General features: G+C 45.3%; 2 protein-coding genes across 6 annotated transcripts; one reads left to right on the forward strand and one right to left on the reverse strand.

The window, feature by feature from the left end:
• Positions 1–1,600: 1,600 nt before the first annotated feature.
• LOC148382327 (poly(ADP-ribose) glycohydrolase) lies at positions 1,601–12,504 on the reverse strand. Of its 5 annotated transcripts, none has more exons than XM_088360200.1 (17): positions 12,454–12,504; positions 11,872–11,948; positions 11,152–11,804; positions 10,895–11,011; positions 10,739–10,825; positions 10,516–10,590; positions 8,695–8,787; positions 8,016–8,170; positions 7,196–7,275; positions 7,059–7,119; positions 6,902–6,977; positions 6,056–6,203; positions 4,810–4,888; positions 4,587–4,695; positions 3,677–3,782; positions 2,631–2,759; positions 1,601–2,224 (listed from the first exon to the last, which is right to left on the reverse strand). In XM_088360200.1, exons 1-17 carry the CDS (start codon positions 12,489–12,491, stop codon positions 2,097–2,099), a joined length of 2,211 nt encoding a protein of 736 aa, XP_088216326.1. In that variant the 5' UTR covers positions 12,492–12,504; the 3' UTR covers positions 1,601–2,096. The 5 variants fall into 5 exon arrangements, with proteins under 5 accessions (XP_088216326.1, XP_088216330.1, XP_088216328.1 ...); XM_088360204.1 differs by having other exon boundaries at positions 12,353–12,489; XM_088360202.1 differs by having other exon boundaries at positions 11,152–11,822; positions 12,353–12,489.
• A 288-nt stretch (positions 12,505–12,792) lies between these two features.
• adam9b (ADAM metallopeptidase domain 9b) lies at positions 12,793–17,668 on the forward strand. Its single transcript, XM_088360669.1, has 22 exons — positions 12,793–12,989; positions 13,110–13,174; positions 13,270–13,343; positions 13,414–13,471; positions 13,562–13,638; positions 13,711–13,903; positions 13,968–14,030; positions 14,141–14,212; positions 14,279–14,448; positions 14,523–14,613; positions 15,002–15,132; positions 15,211–15,382; positions 15,465–15,554; positions 15,639–15,834; positions 15,901–16,012; positions 16,096–16,276; positions 16,346–16,432; positions 16,501–16,606; positions 16,675–16,810; positions 16,880–16,979; positions 17,129–17,166; positions 17,255–17,668. The coding sequence occupies exons 1-22, from the start codon at positions 12,923–12,925 to the stop codon at positions 17,376–17,378; spliced, it is 2,403 nt and encodes an 800-aa protein (XP_088216795.1). The 5' UTR covers positions 12,793–12,922; the 3' UTR covers positions 17,379–17,668.
• Positions 17,669–17,864: the final 196 nt, after the last annotated feature.

Genomic DNA, 17,864 nt, shown 5'->3' on the forward strand with positions numbered 1-17,864 from the left:
TGGAAACACCCAACTAAAAATGGCCGTGGCTGTCGCTGATAAATAATGGCCAGCACGGAGGATTTATAAGACGCTGTGTTTCTGACTGCGGGGCATTCGTGCCACACACACAAAAACAATGCAAGCAAGTTTTTTTTTTGCGGGTGGGAGAGGAAGCGCCTTTGGACGAGGAAGCGTCTGAGCACGCATGAAGCCGCAATTACCATCAAATGTTTGAAAGCGGCCCAGCGTTTAGGGTTCACACACCATCACAGCTACATGCGGCGTGACACGAGCAGAGCTTGGTTTTTTAAAAGCATCGTGACGATGCAAAACAACTCTCGAGCTAAACGCTTGTAGAATTTTTTTGAAATGTCATTGGGCTGTAACTCAAGTAAGGCAAAGAGATTTGCAGATTTTTACAGTCGAATTTTTTTTCCCCAAGACAATAATGCTGTCGAGGAACCCACCTGAATAATTTGTTAATTCAGTGGGCTCGTGACTGCAAATCCTATTTTCATCTTTAAGAGACGTGTAAAGCGCAGCTCGCAAGCAGGGGTTCACCAAACATATCAATATTCATCTGATAATGCCTTTAATCTGCAGCCAGAAGCTTCTTGCCTCCAGGGGGGAGTTTACGTTCACCATTTTCTTTTTTTTTAATGGGGGTGTAAATAAGTGTAATTCATTCAAAGTAGGCCTTCATATTCATAAAGCTGCATTATCAGAGGTGACCCTCTTGGATGCTGAAGCAAAAAGCTTCAAAAGGAATGTATCGATGAATCCTTAATGGGTGTTATTCTCATCTGGGATTCATTAATAAGCCATAAGACGTACTACTGTACACTTAACTGAATCAAGATTTAAGGTCGTACTACAACCATAAAACCTGATTGGTTGGGATTCGGTAAAAACAGGATTAAAAGATGACTGTAGGTGGCAATCAAAGGTCAAAAACACAGGAGACTTGAGATCGGCACATCAATGTGCAGGAATACCACCGGCGGCTAGTTTTGAACTCGGCAGGCTACAGAGACAGAGGCGCCCACCCCCCTACCTCACGCGGCGCACACTGCCGACATTGTTGATCAAATGTTGGCAAATATTATTCAACTAATGTTCCTTTAACAAGATGCGTTGTTACATTACTATTATTTTTTTTTCCATTGGGAAGTCTGGAACTGATAAATGGAATTTACATTACTTTTACAGTTCACCAAAACTAACCTGAATGTTGCGAGGTGGATCCACGATTGTCACGTCTGATTCATCTGAACGTGATGACGGCATCCGCGTGGCCTCTTCTGCTCTTCGGTCGAGTCACCGCAACTTGTAACACTTTTAAATCGACACTGACCTGACCTCAGTGGGCGGTTTTTTCGCAAAGCATCTGGTACCTGTCTCCATGTCTTTCAACCTTTCAAAAATTGGGAAGAATATCTAAAGGGTCAAGTCTGCATATCTCAATGAAGCCGTGTTACTCTCACTGCCCACGGCGCTTACCTTTGACTGGCTCTCCCATATTCGTCCCTTAACGAGGTGTCATGTACAGTTTATATAAGGGGGTGGATGACCTTATTAAAGGATAAATGGCGAGGAAGCACACTTGCCCGCTCACAGAGACAGGAGAGGACGAGCTGTCATTTATTCATCAAATGGAAGAAATGTGGATATACTGTTGTTCCTCACTTTGTGTTTGTAAATGCGTGAACGTTTTGCTTGCTTTCCAAGTTCATGACTCCCAAGCTTCACAATGTCCGATCTAGTTAGTGTCTAACCCGATTTCTGACAGCCAATTCAATTAGACTGGAAATGTGTGGGTGTTTAAAAAAAAAAAAAAAAAAAAAAGGCTAAATGAGGGAGGGCAACCTCTGCTTCCAAACTCATACTTGTTGTCCTTGCACATTAGCAGCAAAATAAACACTGTCCACTTCCTTCGCACTAACCACCTCCTGCGGTTTAGTTTTGGACTGGTGTGAACTACCAGTACGAACCGAACATGTCCTAAAGGCCAAGCGATATGGCTTCCGATTGTATTTTCTAATTCCAAAGGGACAGTGACTCACAGGTCACCTGACAGCAAGCGTCATCCGCAGGGACGTAGCGTCTGGCGGGAGTCACTGCGTAGGCGGGGAGGAGCCGAGCTGTCTGTGGATGAAGGCGTAGAGGCTGATGTCAGGGCGCCGACCGCTGCAGCCCTCACACACATCGCCGTGGTACTGGACCAACAGATCGTAGAGCTCTCCTGCCATGGAAACACAAATGCAAACAAAATGTGGTTATCGCCAACAAGCATGAATTGTGAAAAGAGTGTGTTTTGGTGAGTTTGTTTTTAACGCTGCGTGTTGGCTGATTTGTTTATAATTACTGTCATGCCCTTGTAAGATCTGCGGCTCCTTATTAAACAGCTGCTGCGGGCCACAGCTTACGCTCAGATACTCACACGCCAAGGTCAAGATGGAACAGCGTTGCCCAGATGGTCATCATCATTTCAATCAAGTGAATCGGGCGCACGTTTAAAAGTGCTCAGCCTTGGTGGAGGGCGGCACGTTATTTTTTATTTTTATCTTTAAGAGTGTAATCCTCCAGGTGAATAAAAAGCAAAGTCGCGTATAAGCAAGATGCAGGTGGGACACCTGCGAGCCTCTCACCAACAGTGATGCGCCTCCGCGTGAGGAACGAGTGCATGGCGTGGACATCTGTCATGAGCTGGCTGTCTCCGAAGGTGAAATAAGCCACGTCGCGTCCCGCCTCGGCAGCTGCCAGCATCTGGAGCAGCGCTGGGTCAGGAAGAAAGGAGGTCGGCGTTACCGCTCGGCTAGGAGTGCCGCAAAATGTTTTGCCACATGTCACCAAAGTTTGAAACAACTTGCAAAGTCTATAGACAAGTCTTACTTATCAAATTGGTAATGAAGTTACAGCTAAATTAAACAGCAACAGTCTGTTTGGCAAGGGGGAAGGGGGGGGTAAACTGGGAAATGGTTTCAGCCCCCACTGAGGTGTGAATATTTAAAGAGACTGAAAATACACTCAGCAGCCAAGTCATTAGCGACGTTACCGTATTATTATTTATCATATTAGCTCACAAGTTGATGCACTATGGCAAATTGCAGCCACAATAATAAATTGTTAAATTAATACTGCCACTCTCTGACAAGAGGTAGCCAATTTATAGTCAAGTGGGGGTTTGTGTGAATCTAAAAAAAAAAAAAATCTCCCCACTAAACTCTTTTTCTTCAATTATCACCCAATTAGATTGTCCTACAGGAAAGCAAGGAAGAGCTAGATCACAATTACAAAGATTTCTCCGGGAGGCATCGCGTTAAGCGGACAGTAGATGATTGGGCCTACGGAGGCCCGCCCGCACGTCACACCACATAATTAACAAATATGCACAAAGGTGTGCTCGTGCTACACAACGAGACGGCAGCTTCTAGCATGCCCTCTCCTCATGGCGGAAAGCACAAGGAGCAGATTGATGGACTAGGGCTGGCGATCAATTTCACTATTAATGAACCGTATTAGCTCTGTCACTTGATCAATAGGAGGAAGGCGACGAATAGACCATAAGTAAACCGACGCAAGACAAATGACGGCACTCCTGCATTGGAGCCGCTCACCCTGACATTTATTGCCTTCTAATGCGGGAAGATGATCGGCGAGGGTAGAATTTGAGTCGCGTTGCGTCACGACTTGCCTTTCAGACGCGCATCGCCTCCAAAAACCCCGCAGCCCCAGTTTCCCGTGGCCACCGCCGAAAGGTTGTCGTGGTGTTCGCCGGAGCGGTCAAAGCCACAGTAGGCCTGCAGTAGAGGAACAGTTCAAATCAACATGACATATTTTAATATGCTGAATAAAATCAAAATCACATCCACGCTGTGCAATGTAAATGGCCTATGGAAGGCAGCGATTCCAAAAAGCAATTCTATTTGCCTGCAGGCTCGCGCTTGACAAGTCATTCAACGCATGAGTGCATCCAGGTTAGTGAGGCTGGCTTAACGCACATTTGTATCATATATCAAGCGTGTGTTGTTTCGCTTGCACGGCCCGTTACTAATATCGGGCTGACCTCGGCTCATTTGTTCCCTCGGTGGACTTTCAAGCAAATAGACAAACACGGACCGCCCCTGCCCTTTGGAGTGATCAGAAATCGGACAGGCTTCTATCCCGGGAAGTAGAGTATTCCAAAAGGGATTGATCCTTAAGCTGTTGCATCGCTCACACCGGTGTCAAAGCTGTCAAACACCTCACGACCCGTTTGACGACAGACATGACATTGCCGATGTCTTAATTTCTCGTTACAAATAGATATCTCTACTGCCATTTTTTTTTTTTTTTTACTCAAAAGGCATACCTTTGGATTAATCGTCTAAGGTGTATTAATGCTCAATGATATTCTGTACACGTGTTACTGTCCCATCTGTTTGGAACACATGGGCTTCTCAAATATTTACACTGAGAACCGTCAACATGAGCACTTGCGGTGCTGCTAATGATCACAGCGAAGCTATGGACCACTTTGGGGGGATTTTTTTTTTTTTTTTACTGTACTTTGATACTATGGCACAGAAAGTATGATAAGAAAAAAAATTCTAAGCCAAAAGAACCTTATTGAGCTCCCGTTCTAATCCCTCTGGATGAAATTGTTCCAGGTAGTTCTTGAACGGCATGGCGTCGATCGCTACAATCTCTGTGCATCTTCTTTGCCAGTCGTCTCTGAAACGAATAAGTTTCCTTACATCATAATAACAAAATGGTAGTAAAATAGAGATGTCACCACATTGCTGGCTAAAAACAGTGCATTGGGGTCTTCACATGTAGGTGAAATACCTCGGGGTGGTGTCTTGATAGCTGCCGCCAAATTTGTACGTCTGTGCGTAGCCTGAATATTTACTGTACTGCTGTGTCCCTGCAAAGTAAACCAAATCCACATTCATCTGGACAAAGAGAACTTTAGGTGAAGTGGTCATGGTTAAATCATAAGGGCGGAGTTCTCATTAGAGCTCATTAGGACGCCGACCGTCGAGAGCGCTCGCTGAGACGCTGCACACACTGCAGCGAATGAAGCGAGTGATTAGCAGTGGCGGGGATGGGGAGGGGGGGGGGGGGCGAATCTCTCGAGCGCAAGACCGGTGGGACGGATTCGGTCAGCCATGTATGAATGCGACATTGTTTTCTGCAATGGACAGAATCAGCAAAAAGTCTCCTTAGAGGTTTGACTGCGCTGATGTCCACCGGTAATCTCAACAATCAATTCAATTAGCCCCGAGCACTTTTGCAGAGATCCATTCCGTTGCCATCCTACGCGTGCCAAAAAGCATCGCAGGGTAATACGATTTACCGCACGGCCACAATGTTGCTCGGGCTCGCATGCCGTAACAGGGACAAGACAGATACGAGGCGAGCTTTAATAAAAATGATGGAATGGGAGAGTCCATTAGCGGAGCGGGTCTTGGGCAGGTCTTCCAGATATATTTAATTTCAGGCTCCTGTAATCAAGTTAAGTGGAGGCAAGAGAGCAAACGCGAGCGCGAGCGGGAGAAACGAGAAGGTGACTCTCCCTGAGGGAAATGTCGTGACTTGAATGGTTTCCGTGATGCTGACGCCTCACTGTTGGGATCGTCGAATAATGAATCCGTTCCCTCGGTCGGCATCTCTCTACTTCCGCTTTTAGTTCCTTGGAACAAAGACCAATTTTTTTACACAGTTTTCTCTGAGATTGACAAAATATTGATTGCGTCCATCTTTCATGGTTGCAATCAAGCACCCACAGGAGTCTGAATGCGTCACTACTAAAAACTGAGTAAACAAAAATTGGAGTCTCAGCAGGAGGCTGATGATCTCGTGCTGGGCCTCCCCGGGTCGCGCCTTGTCTATTTGCGCCGACCCTCTCTCGCCATGTTGCCGCCACTCAATGCTGAAGGACAGTTGGTGGGAATTACTCAGCATCACAATCAGGCAAGCTCGATCCCCGCCCCGCCAAGACAATCAAGACAAAAACGGATGGAGATGGGGTCAACGGAGGTCACGAGAAGAACGACATTCTGACATGACATTGTTCTACTGGAATAATCACCTGTGATAATCAGACACTCGTCATGATCCAGAGCTTCGGTGAAGAGGCGAGACACGATGAGCTCAGGGTTAATAAGGAAACGGATCTCCTCTTGAACGAGACCCGAACTGGTGACTCCTCCTCCCACGAATTGATTGGCAAAATCCACCTGAAACCCAAAAAGCAACAAATCAAGCCCCACTTGCTTTTTTTTTTTGTGCGTCACATTGAGCCTTTTGCGACACAGCTCTCAACGAGCATTTGACTTCTTTAACTAGAACCAGCTCCGTTGTTTCCGCTCGGACGTTGACAAGTCCGAAAGCGGGCATGTGGAAGATATGATTCTCACTTTGAAGACTGTCAGTTGTTGCTCATCGGCCCGCAGAGCAACCCCCTTCCGTCGCAACCCCTTTCGGGGCGGATGTCCCCAAACTGGTCACTCAACTCCGAGGACAGTCAGCCAGAGCGCTAAAGCCTACTTTGACAGGCTGTCAGCACACCAAGCCACCCTCCCGCCTCCCCCCACCCCGGCGGGGCGGACATCAATCTGGGCCGCGGCGTTCCCGGGGGTTGGTCGCGAGCGCTCGTCAGCTGTCAGCCACCGGCGACTGAAGGCGAACAAAAGGTGAAAAGGCAGAGCGGGCAGTCCTGACAAGAGAGCGAGAAGCGCGGCCGATCCCCCGGTCCCGAGGCCTTTTTGCCAGCCGTAAGCATTTTGGGTGAAGAGCTACACAACGTAACGACTGAAATACAACGGAAATCTACTTTTAGCAAATGCGCACTGTGATAGATTAGCCAGCTTCGAAATCACATTTTGGGATTCCTTTGAGAAAGCACAACCAGGGGCACATTTTGAGAATCACTTACCTGAAGCATTCCGTAACCATCATCCTCAATGGTCCCTTCAGATGCAATGTAGAGTTTTGTGAGCAGAGTCTCGCAGCTAAAATGAAAAATAAAAAGGTTATTGTACTCCCCCCCCCAAAAAAAATCATGATATATGATCAAAATCAATGAACTCTACCATTCCCAATCTGGAAGATTATCCAGGCTTTTCCGTGTAAATGTGACCAAACCGGTAGGCTCTGAAAAGCACAAAATGGAGGGAACACATTTGCCTTTATGTATCATATTTGTTGTGGAAATAAAAGAAAAACTTACTTTGCTCAGTGACACTTTTGAAGTAGCACATTAGAGTTTTTAACTTCTCAATCTTCCTGGATGAAGACCCTTCAAACAGCCTGCAGGCAAAAACATGACATGTCTGATTGAATGACTCATTTGTTTCTTTATTATTCTTATTTATACGTGTGTTCAAATATTAGAAAGCATTTTCTCAGCGAGGGGAATATTTGTGACATCACATCTCCGCATAGCAAGTGGCGATTAAAGTGTCCCAGGGATAAGAGCCGTCCACTGTGTCCACGTGAGTTCAGTCATGCTTCAGTTCTCAGCCTGCCTTTCAGTCACCCACCGATTATGTAGGATCTCCTCCGCTGTGGCCACAATGGAGTCGCCTCGGGCTCTCCATCACTTGTGCCACTTTGTAGCACTCTCACACACGACACATAAAAAAAAGCGATAGCTGGAGCTTGGCCCTCGTCCTCGGGGAAACATTAAGACGCCGTACTGCGTTGCTTTTAAAGCAAGGAAGCGTGAGGTCAACCCCACTTTCCTGACACGCTGCTCGTGGCAAAAGTTTTCAATGCACATTAAAGACGCCATCTCACTCCTGAGTGTGTTCTGAGCAGGGGGGGTGAAATAACAAAAGCTTGATGCTCTGAAAGCCCTTTGGGGGAACTGAGAATTTCATTCATCAGAGTCTCATTTTGTGTTTCCAATCCTGCGCCGTGGAGTCCTGAGGGTAAAGTTTGACTTGACTTGCTGGCGAGAGCAGGCTTTTAAGTCTTGACAGAAGGCCATAGGTGAATTATGTAATAGCGAATGGCACCACTAAAGTTTTTCATGGCTTGAACGTTACCGGAAGAAGTTGATGTCCGGGTAGTTGCCGTACTCGCTGCGTCGAGAGCTGCGCCGCGGGAAGGTGCAGAAGAAGGCGTTGGCGAGCAAGCAGGCCACCTGCTCCTGCGACATGCTGATGGAGTGGTTGCTGCCCCTCTTGAGGAGAGGTATGGGCTGGAAAGGAAGGAGCAGAGCGGCACGACTGCAGCGCAAGGTCAAAAGCATTTGTTTAGTCCATTTACCAAATGAGATGTTGAAGGACGTCGCGCACGAGTGCTAATTTGGCGCCACTTTTGCCCGCCTCTTGAATCATGCTCACAATCAAGGGCCTCAAATATACAAACGGGCAAGAGATGATGCAAAAATGCCGCATCAGGTTAAGCTTATCCCAACACGATATTACATGAATAAAATACAGCCAAAAATAAATCAATCCCGCTGAAATTCACCAGACTTTTACTGGCAAATTTACTATTTAATCAACCCAGCCAGAGTCACATTTATGTAAATGTAATTAAGGAATTATCAGTTTCTCAGATCTGGAGCAGGATGGTTATAAAGAGCATTGACAAGCGCCGTGGGCTCCAGGACCTCACGCTTTGATTGGCGTTTGGGATTTTCTGTCATGCTGTTTGTGAGTCTCGGGATCAACTCGTGGCCATTGCGGAGTACATTTGCCAGTTAGCGACGAGCGTTACCTTGGTGCACAGCTCCGACGCCCTCAGCGCTAATTGCACCAGCTTTGGCAGCAGGGAACCAAACAGATGTTCAGCGGCGGCAGGTTCCAGGACCTTGGAGAGCGCAAAAAGGGAGCATATCTGTTTGTGTTTGTGGTTACTCGCGAGATTGGGAAGAAATGTGGAATTTTGCAAATTATACAGCTGCTTTTGTGCATCTAAGTCTAACCAAAGCATTTAAGATCATTTCAAGATTATCATATTTGTTTCAACTCCAGATCTCATCGAACCAGGCAACAACTCATTTAGACTGACTAAAAAGACCAATAACACAGGGATCACTTCCAGAATTTTGAGATCATATCAATACCCAACCTGACAGCCAAATAAGAGGACGGGTCCGATGAAACAAACGACATGTTTACACTCGCACAAATGTCATTAAGATCAATCACCGAGCTGTCTCATCAGTAGCGCTGTGCCGAGCCAAGTCGTTAAAATACTCTTTGGAGTGGCATGTAAATGTAAACGGGCGAGGCCAGAGGAAGACTCGCCATGCCGAGAAGCCCGGGACATTTGTACGATGGCAAAAGAAGCCATTGTCCTTGGTGTGATGAAGGAAGGCGCTTGGTGAGGGCGAGGCGGCAGACGGTGCCGAGGCGGCCCTCTTAAATCAACGCCGTCAAATGTGAACTAACTGTGCAGACCTGTACATCACGCTAAACTGACAACATAGTCAAGAGGGTTGCATGCACGAGAGCGACAGAGCGTGTGTGTGTGTGCCTTCTGTTTCTATTCCCCACAGGTCGGAGCAGTAAAACAATCTGCTTGGCTGCCCGCGCAAATAACACACACGCACACACGCAAGCTCGTAAATACGGCCGAGGAAAACTGTCCGTCAACAGCTTTTGTTATGCGCCAGGAGTGTGCACGCCGAGATGAATATTCAAGGGAGGCGCCAGGCCCGTCACTCTTTGCCACTCATGTGTACTTCCCTCTGACACTCAAATGCATCCCGCTTCACTGTCTCCTGCAGCCTGAGGAATCAATATTGATGGAAAATGCCACAGTACACACACGCACGTACATATACATTTTTATATATATATAATGAAAAATCAATGAACATTTCCAAATTTTGCTTAACTTAATAGCTGTCAACGCATTTGAATTTGACCCCCCCATACTTACATGATTTATGACACGCATGCGACGCCCGAAAGATTCGACACTAAAAAGTGGGCGGGGTAAAGCGTTTCCTAATGTCAGCCATTTTCCTTCCTGACAAGTTACCAAACGTGACCTTTTGGGCCCGAGATTAAATTATCGCTCCACACGCCCACTTTGCTGGTGAAGGATGGCAACATTCTTCTCATGCAAAATCCATTCCATTTTTTTTCCCCTCCAGATTGACAGCAACACATTTTTCATCACCGCATGCATGGGGAGGGGAAAAGAAATTCAGGGTATTTTTTTAGCATCCAAATTTGAATATTCTTGATATTGCAGCGAGCAGCCCTTTGGGAAAATAACACTTTTTAAGATTTTTCATGTTTACAAGCTCAGGAGAGATTTCTCCTATCACCTAGTGTCAATGCAGCCTGTCTGGCTGAACAAATGAAATATTCCCACCGCCTTCTCAGTCAGTGTAGCCCTGTGCATGTCCTGTGTTGTTGTACTAATTTGTGTTATTTATTTGATGTTTATTTATTTGTTATTTATTAAGGTTAAATTGACCTGGAGTAATTTGTACGGAAATGGCCCTAAATATATTTTGTCTACATTTTACAGACAAATATGTTGTGCGTGAAGTATATTATGAATACAATCAATATAGTTTACCTTTGTGCAGTACAAATGTAATGCAGTGAAGTCCCACTTCTTGGCAGTAGAAGCACAGTATTTCAATATTGCATTCTGTAATACATAAAAAAATAAAATAAAAAAAACCTATTAGCTGCAAAACCAATACCATGTCAGTAGGTCTCGTTTTGTAGAATAAGGGCGCCATCTAAAGGCGTACTGTGGTACTGACAGACAACACCAAATTAGGAAAGCACTTTGCCTGCAATTCTTGAGTGCTGCTTATTCTTCCCGACAAAGTTTGCTTAATCAGCTCCCACCGACTCTTGTTCTGAAGTTGTCGTGTTTCCTGCGGGAGGAGAAGCCACGTCAGATGTATAGATGGAATGAGGAGTGAGAATAGATTGATCAGTGTTACCTCATCTGGCACAGGAAAAAGATTCCTGCTCGAACAGGGCATTTTGACATGGACATCATCCCAGGTATCGGCAAACGTGGCAGGATATGGAACAATTGCGTGACGAACAAGGTCTGTCTGTCAACAACAGGGAAAATATAATTGAATTAATTAATATGTCATTAAAGTTAATTAATTTCTACAGAATTCGTCCACAAAAGCTGAACGTCCCAATCGATTTGGATGTTTTAATGATGTGATGAGGTAGTAACTCGAACCCTTATCATCACAGTGTGGACGTCAGGAATGTTCTTCAGCGGCGCAAGAGGTCGGCCGCATTGGGGCATCCGCCGTAGCTCGCAAATTGGCGTCCCGAGCCAGGTAACGTCAGGTTCTCCTTCCTTATCTGTGTCTTGATTCGCACAGCGTTTATCATGCTTTTCTCCTCTCGGGGCTGCGGACGAAGCCCCTGAAAAGAAGTCTGTTATTTTGGCTTTGATAAAGCATAATGAGCTTGCGGAGCCTGACGCCACTTCCTGTTCCTCGGAACTGCTAGTATGAAGCGTGTGTTGACTTTCTGAATCCGTCGACAGGGAAGGGACACGGCCGCCAAAATCGAGATCTTGAGGCGATAGAGGTTGCGTGTCTTCATCAGAGTCCGAGACAGCGTTCAGACTACCTTGAGAGCGACCTTCGCAGCCTTCTTCAACCATCGCTTCAGAAGTGCTTGGATTCTGAGTGGGGTGCAATAACCATCTTTCTAGAGTGTTTCTGGACAGTTGCTGTCTGGCGCCGATCCTGCGATGAGAACTTTTGGTCTTCACACCTCGCAAACCATCCATGCCAGCCTTTGTCTTCGAATTCATCTTTTTGCTGTCCTTTTCTTGATCTAATGTCCCATTAGTGTCGTTGGGATTGCATAACGTTAAGTCTGTGGCAGAAAAAAACACTTTGGTTTAAACGTCAACGAGTGAATTCCTTGAAAATGATCAAATTACCTTGGAGAGGTGTGTTTGATGGAGACGTTGAGGTTTCAATCCGGGCTCGCTTTACTGAAGGTTCAAAGTCTGTCATTCTGTAAAATGAGGAAGAAATGACCAAACATGAGAACAGTAAAGAGATACGTTGCAAAGTCTAACTCAAGTATTACTCAAGTATTACTCACGGTGACCAGTTGCTTTGTTTCCAATAATATGAACCGTTTTTAAAACGTTTATATGACCTGAACGCGCCTTGAAAACTATTAGCCGCATTGGTAGTCTACTCGGACATTTTGCGCAATCTATTTTTACGAAATGATAAAACAGTTCGGCCTGTGAAGTTTAGTTTGTTTATTTAGCTTGTGATTGAGGTGAATAAACACCCAGAGACAGTGACGTCAGGTCAGCGAACCTAGCTTGCATGCTATTATGATAACTCGCCGTAAAACAGTCACACAGTGAACCTGCGGATTGGGGTGGAAACACATGAATTAGACACCTTATGAAAGACAACGCTTTTTGCTAAAACGAGCAACGTTAGGCTGAAGCGGAATGACCACGAGTCTTTCCAACATTATTGATTTGTTGTGAAGTTCCAACCGTGAGACTTCCGTGCTGCGTGACGTCAGATCTCGCATGTTCTCGCGATAATTGAAGAATGCGCTCCTTCTGTTTTTAGCGTAATAAAATATAAATTAATTTAAATCAAAACTGACTTTTCCATATTTCTATTTTGATTATAAGAAAAAGCATTTTCGACGATACTTTAAAAAGTAAAAACATCTTTTTTCGTGCTAATTAATAAACCATTGTTCTCCATTTCTGCAACTCAAAATATGAGAGTGAGAATATAATAACATGGGTAGGTTGAAGAATCTGTAATTTGCTAAATACAATAAAAGTGAAAGACTAAAAGAAGAAGTGAAAGGTGTAGTAGCCACACCTACTGTGACGCAACGGTTCTCCAGAAGGAAGCTGAGGTCCAACGCCTGGTTCAATTAAAGTAAGACTGAAATCAAACTGTTATCATTGGCGTCTTGGCGTAGGTTGCACACGTTGTTGTGAGAACATGGGCGAAAATTACCTCATCATCCCTGCTTTATTGCTATTTTGCATTTCTGGAGTAGACAGCACAGGTGAGTCGTATGTGTTTAAGGTTGCTGAGGCGTACTTCTTCCGTGGTAAAGCAAACACGGACCAGCAATGTGCAAACCTAAATGTAATAACTTTTTCTTACCTCTACGTTTTTCTTCTAGCCATTACTAATGGGTTAAAAGTTACAAAGTATTCCATTGTGCGACCTCAGCTGCTTCCTACGCAGGTAAGTGATGGTCAATTGTAATCAGAGGTACTAAGTACCAGTTTTGTTTTTTTTTCCATCGAAAAACGTTTGGGTTTTTTCTCTAACAATTTCAGAACTCTGAGGAGAATAAATCATACGTGCTAGAAATAGGCAACAGCTCTCGCATCCTTCAGTTAAAGAGGAACAGGTTTTTCACCACTTCGCAATTGTTTACTGTCATGATGTTTATGACTCATATGATCTTTCCTGCTTCTCAGAGACTTCTTACATCCGGACTTTCTTCGGGATACTTTTAACACAACTCGTCCAAAACATGTAAGTTAATGGCTGGCGTGAATTAAATAAATAAATAAATAATGATTTGATAGAAATTCTAATTCAAATGGTTGCTTTCATTTTCCCCAGGTGCACTGTTATTATCATGGAGTGGTGGAAGGCTACGAGAATTCAGTGGTGGCACTCAGCACGTGCAACGGATTGAGGTCTGGACGTGTTGAATGACCTTCATTGATGGGTGACAATCAACTCATGTGGTACTCATCGTTCCTCTTCAGGGGTGTGCTCCTTTTCGCAAACGGCAGCTATGGAATCGAGCCCGTGCCGCTTTCCCACATCGACGATCACTTCCTGTACCGACTGGCCGATATTCAGACCGAACCCGTCAACTGCGGCGTGGTCCACGAGGCAGAAGCCACCCCGAGCCATGAACCTTTTCAGCCCACACGCACCATCTCGGCTTTGCTGCGGGTCCGAGCGGTCATTGTTACTACAACCCGATTTCAGATTTTAAGTGTTCTTCTTGTTTCTGTAGAAGAAACGCAATTTACCTCAGACCAGATATGTGGAGCTGGTTTTGGTTGTGGATCATCTCAGGGTGAGTTTCAATTAACGGGGCATCTTCACTGTGTTTTTTTTTCAATACAAAATGCCAGTGGACGATTTCATGAATAGCAAAGCGTTCACTGTATTCATTTTAATTGGTAGTATCAGTTCAAGCAAGGAAATGAGTCGGCGATATTCGAGGAGATGGTGGAAATGGCCAACCTGCTTGATGGGGTAAAACATCCAATTGCCCACTTTTTTTTTCCCCAGTTTTGAATGATACCCTCTGGTGTATTGCAGTTTTACAAGCCGCTAAACATACGCATGGTGCTAGTGGGCCTAGAGATATTTAGCGAGCCCAATCCATTCCAAGTGGAGGATACCGCGGGCACCGTACTGCGCAGCTTCGTCAAGTGGAGGAAGTCGGACCTGTTGCCGAGGAAACGGCACGACATCGGTCAGCTCGTGGTGTGAGTTCCAATCCGTCAGATGATCGGAAGATGCGCAATCTGCGGTTTTGAATGTTTGTCATTTTTATCTTTAGCGGTCGGCCCAATTCGTACCCGGGGGGTGTGCTGGGGATGGCTTTTGTTGGCACCGTGTGCTCGCCCACCAGCTCTGGAGGAATCACCGTGGTTAGTTTGAGAAGTATTTTAACACCTAATACATCACAACAGAACAATGGTTATCTTAACTCCATTTTCCTTCAACTAATACGACACCACATTTTCTATTTTTTCGACTCCAAACGTCAGCTAGCGTCGCACGTGCGGAGTAGCTTGTGTGGAAAATGATACTGCTTCTATTATTCAAAGGGGAGGCCTCGCATTCACATGTCGAACAGGTGGAAGGTGGAGTCCAACCAGTTTGACAGAGACAGCCTGACGAGGCAGAATTATGAAATTCTTTCCATTTGACTATAATGGGGTGTCTAGTTAAAGGAATGAGCGCAGTTTCACATACTTTTATGGTATTTCCTCCATTTTCTGAGCGTCACTGACAAAGTTAAATGTGATTTGGCAGTTTGGTGACGACGATCTGGTTTACGCCTCCAGTGTTGTGGCCCACGAAATCGGTCACAACCTGGGCATGAGTCATGACGACAACCGCTGCAGCTGTGATGGAAAAAGCTGCATCATGGCAGCGACCGCCAGGTACACAAATATGACTTGGTGCGCGTCACCACGTCATTTTGTTATTTATCCGTCTGTTGTTTTTGTGTACTGTTTTAGCGGCGCCACAAGCTTCAGCCGCTGTAGTGCCGAAGATTTCGAGACGCTCATCCTTAGCGGAAAAGGGGTGTGTCTGATGAACCAGCCCTCCCTTTCGGACGTGGTCAGCGCGGCCAAGTGCGGCAACGGCTTGTTGGAAGAAGGCGAGGAGTGTGACTGCGGCGAACCAGAGGTAGCACGCCTTTATTGATGCGCGGCGGTACTTCACAAAACCACACCCACTTCACCTCTAAATTCCAACATATTTTCTATAGGAATGCAATAATAAATGCTGCAACGCCGCGACTTGTAAACTCACCTTCGGGTCGGCTTGTGCTCAGGGGAGCTGCTGCAGCGACTGTCAGGTTGGATCAATTCTAAAGATGCATGTTCTTGGGAAAGGTTATCTTATCTGTTTTGAGATTTGGGCACCTTTTTTGTCCTTCTAGCTCAAAGTAGCCGGGACGCCATGCAGGAGGTCTGCTAACGCATGTGATCTTCCCGAATTCTGTAACGGCACCAGCGCCTTCTGCCCCAACGACTTCTACCTCATGGACGGCCTCTCCTGTCAGGACAAAGCGGCGTACTGCTACGAGGGCCGGTGTCAGACTTACGACTCCCAGTGTAAAAGTCTCTTTGCGCCAGGTACGTCTTTCAACGACAGCAGTGGCCAATCAGCTTTCAGAGAATGTGTTCCCCTGATTTTGTCAGATCCGGCAACAAAGGCAGCAGATGATTGCTTCCTGCATGCAAACATGGAGGGAAACCTATTCGGGAACTGCGGGATCACCAGCAGCGGAGATTATATCAAATGTGCTGTGGCGTGAGTGTCAATTTTATTTGTTGATCTAAATTTGATAATGAATCTGTGTGTGGCAAAAACTCAAATGAGTGTTTATATTCCAGGGACGCCATGTGCGGGAAGGTGCAGTGCACTAACGTGAACGTCAACCAGCCGCCTCCAGGCGCTCACGTCAGTATCCAGATCATAAACGGGTTCAGATGCGTCAACGCCGATTTCAATCTGGGTACGGACGTGCTGGATCCCGCCTATGTCAACCCTGGGAGTCCTTGCGCTGAAGGAAAAGTAAGAACTGTAGCCTGAGCTAGCTTGCTGTATTCTAGCTTTTTCCTCATGTGTTCTCTTCTTTTGTAGACCTGTCTGGATTTTAAGTGCGTCAACGCCTCGGCTCTGCTGCCCAACTTGGACTGCGACGCTGAGAGAAAGTGCAACAGCCACGGGGTTAGGATGACCCTTGCCGCCCGCCTCTCGCGCTCGCGTCAAAACTTTGCATTGTTGACTTTGTCTAGGTATGCAACGACCAAGGGAACTGCCACTGCGACGACGGCTGGAGCCCACCAAACTGTGACCGAGCAGGGATCGGCGGGAGCATTGACAGCGGTCCTCCTAAAATAGGTGCAATCAAGACTTTAATTTGACTTTTAACTGTGGAACCTCATCAAATGTACATTGTGTGCCTCAAGACTACTCGCTCAGGGATGGCCTTCTGATCTTCTTTCTGCTGGTTGTTCCTCTACTGGTTCTTCTCATCCTGGTGCTTCTGTTTGTCTTTCGGAGAGATACACTCAACTCATGCCTCAAACCAGTACGCCGTTCCAGGTACACACAATCTTAAGAGTATGATTAAAAAATGACAGTATAAAAGTTTGCCTGTATAAATCTTTCCAGGCCACAACGTGCTGGACAGGGCAGTGCCAATGGATCTTCAAACAGAAATACTGAGGCACATGCCAACACTCATATTCCAGCAGAAGTTCCTCCACAGAGGGTAAATATTTTCCTCAATTGATCAGATCTGTATTCAGCAGCAGGTAAAAGCTGTCAGTAAATAGGACTCAGGATGCAGTCTGACGTGTGAAACGTGTTTTTTTATGTAATGAACGGTCCCTGAATTTTGTTTGCTTTCTTTCATTTTAGCCTCCATATCCACCCGCTACCTCAGCTCCGATTTCTGGGTAAGAACTCAATATTTGTATTACTCATTCACATTAGTGATTCTCAAACTTTATTTATTTATTCATATATTTGTGCATATTATTCAAGTTTCAGATATGGAGAACTGGATTATTGGAACACAGATTCTAATACTACCTCTGCACATCCACAAGCTCCCAGGCAAGGACCTGGGGTCCCCAAACCCATTCCCTCTCCTCAACCACTGAACTAAGTTGATCTTTCTTTTTCTTTTTTGTATGTTTAATGTGAGAAGTTTTTTTTTTTTTTTAATATCTGAGGAGAAACTGTCAAAAATACACTCTTAAAATCTTTGAAGTTGATTGTTCTAACGTAGCTTATGCTGTCATTTGTATTGATGCTTAATATTTATTGGAATGTATGTAATGGAATTAAGTAAATCAGATGTACTGTATATATTTGTATATTTTCTAAGTAATTTTAATGATTTTGTGAATTAAAGGAAATGTCAATTATAATAAATACATTTGTCTAATGCTTGAATGCTGAGTCTTATGGAATATGGGGAATATGTGGCTGGGATGTGACTTGAAAACAATATCCGATGTACATCAATTTATAATAGAACGCAACATTATACTTTCACTATGACAAAAGTGTTGAGTGTTATTTGTATGTCTATTGTGAGCCGCTCAAAATATGTAAACAATCAGACGTCATAACCGGATGTGAGCGGTTC

This window comes from Syngnathus floridae, chromosome 18, assembly GCF_059516105.1.
Source record: "Syngnathus floridae isolate MCC-2025c chromosome 18, RoL_Sflo_1.0, whole genome shotgun sequence".
Taxonomy (NCBI): Eukaryota; Metazoa; Chordata; class Actinopteri; order Syngnathiformes; family Syngnathidae; genus Syngnathus; species Syngnathus floridae.

What these genes read in the sequence shown, in the direction of transcription:
- LOC148382327 (XM_088360200.1), bottom strand. Translation starts at nt 12,491, where the DNA reads ATGCGAGATCTGACGTCACGCAGCACGGAAGTCTCACG. An exon ending in TCCACACTGTGATGATAAGG is followed by an intron (nt 11,012 to 11,151) that starts GTTCGAGTTACT and finishes TGTTGTTGACAG; the next exon opens with ACAGACCTTGTTCGTCACGC. An exon ending in TATCAAGACACCACCCCGAG is followed by an intron (nt 4,696 to 4,809) that starts GTATTTCACCTA and finishes TATTCGTTTCAG; the next exon opens with AGACGACTGGCAAAGAAGAT.
- adam9b (XM_088360669.1), top strand. Translation starts at nt 12,923, where the DNA reads ATGGGCGAAAATTACCTCATCATCCCTGCTTTATTGCTATTTTGCATT. An exon ending in GTGACTGCGGCGAACCAGAG is followed by an intron (nt 15,383 to 15,464) that starts GTAGCACGCCTT and finishes TATTTTCTATAG; the next exon opens with GAATGCAATAATAAATGCTG. An exon ending in CAGCGGTCCTCCTAAAATAG is followed by an intron (nt 16,607 to 16,674) that starts GTGCAATCAAGA and finishes GTGTGCCTCAAG; the next exon opens with ACTACTCGCTCAGGGATGGC.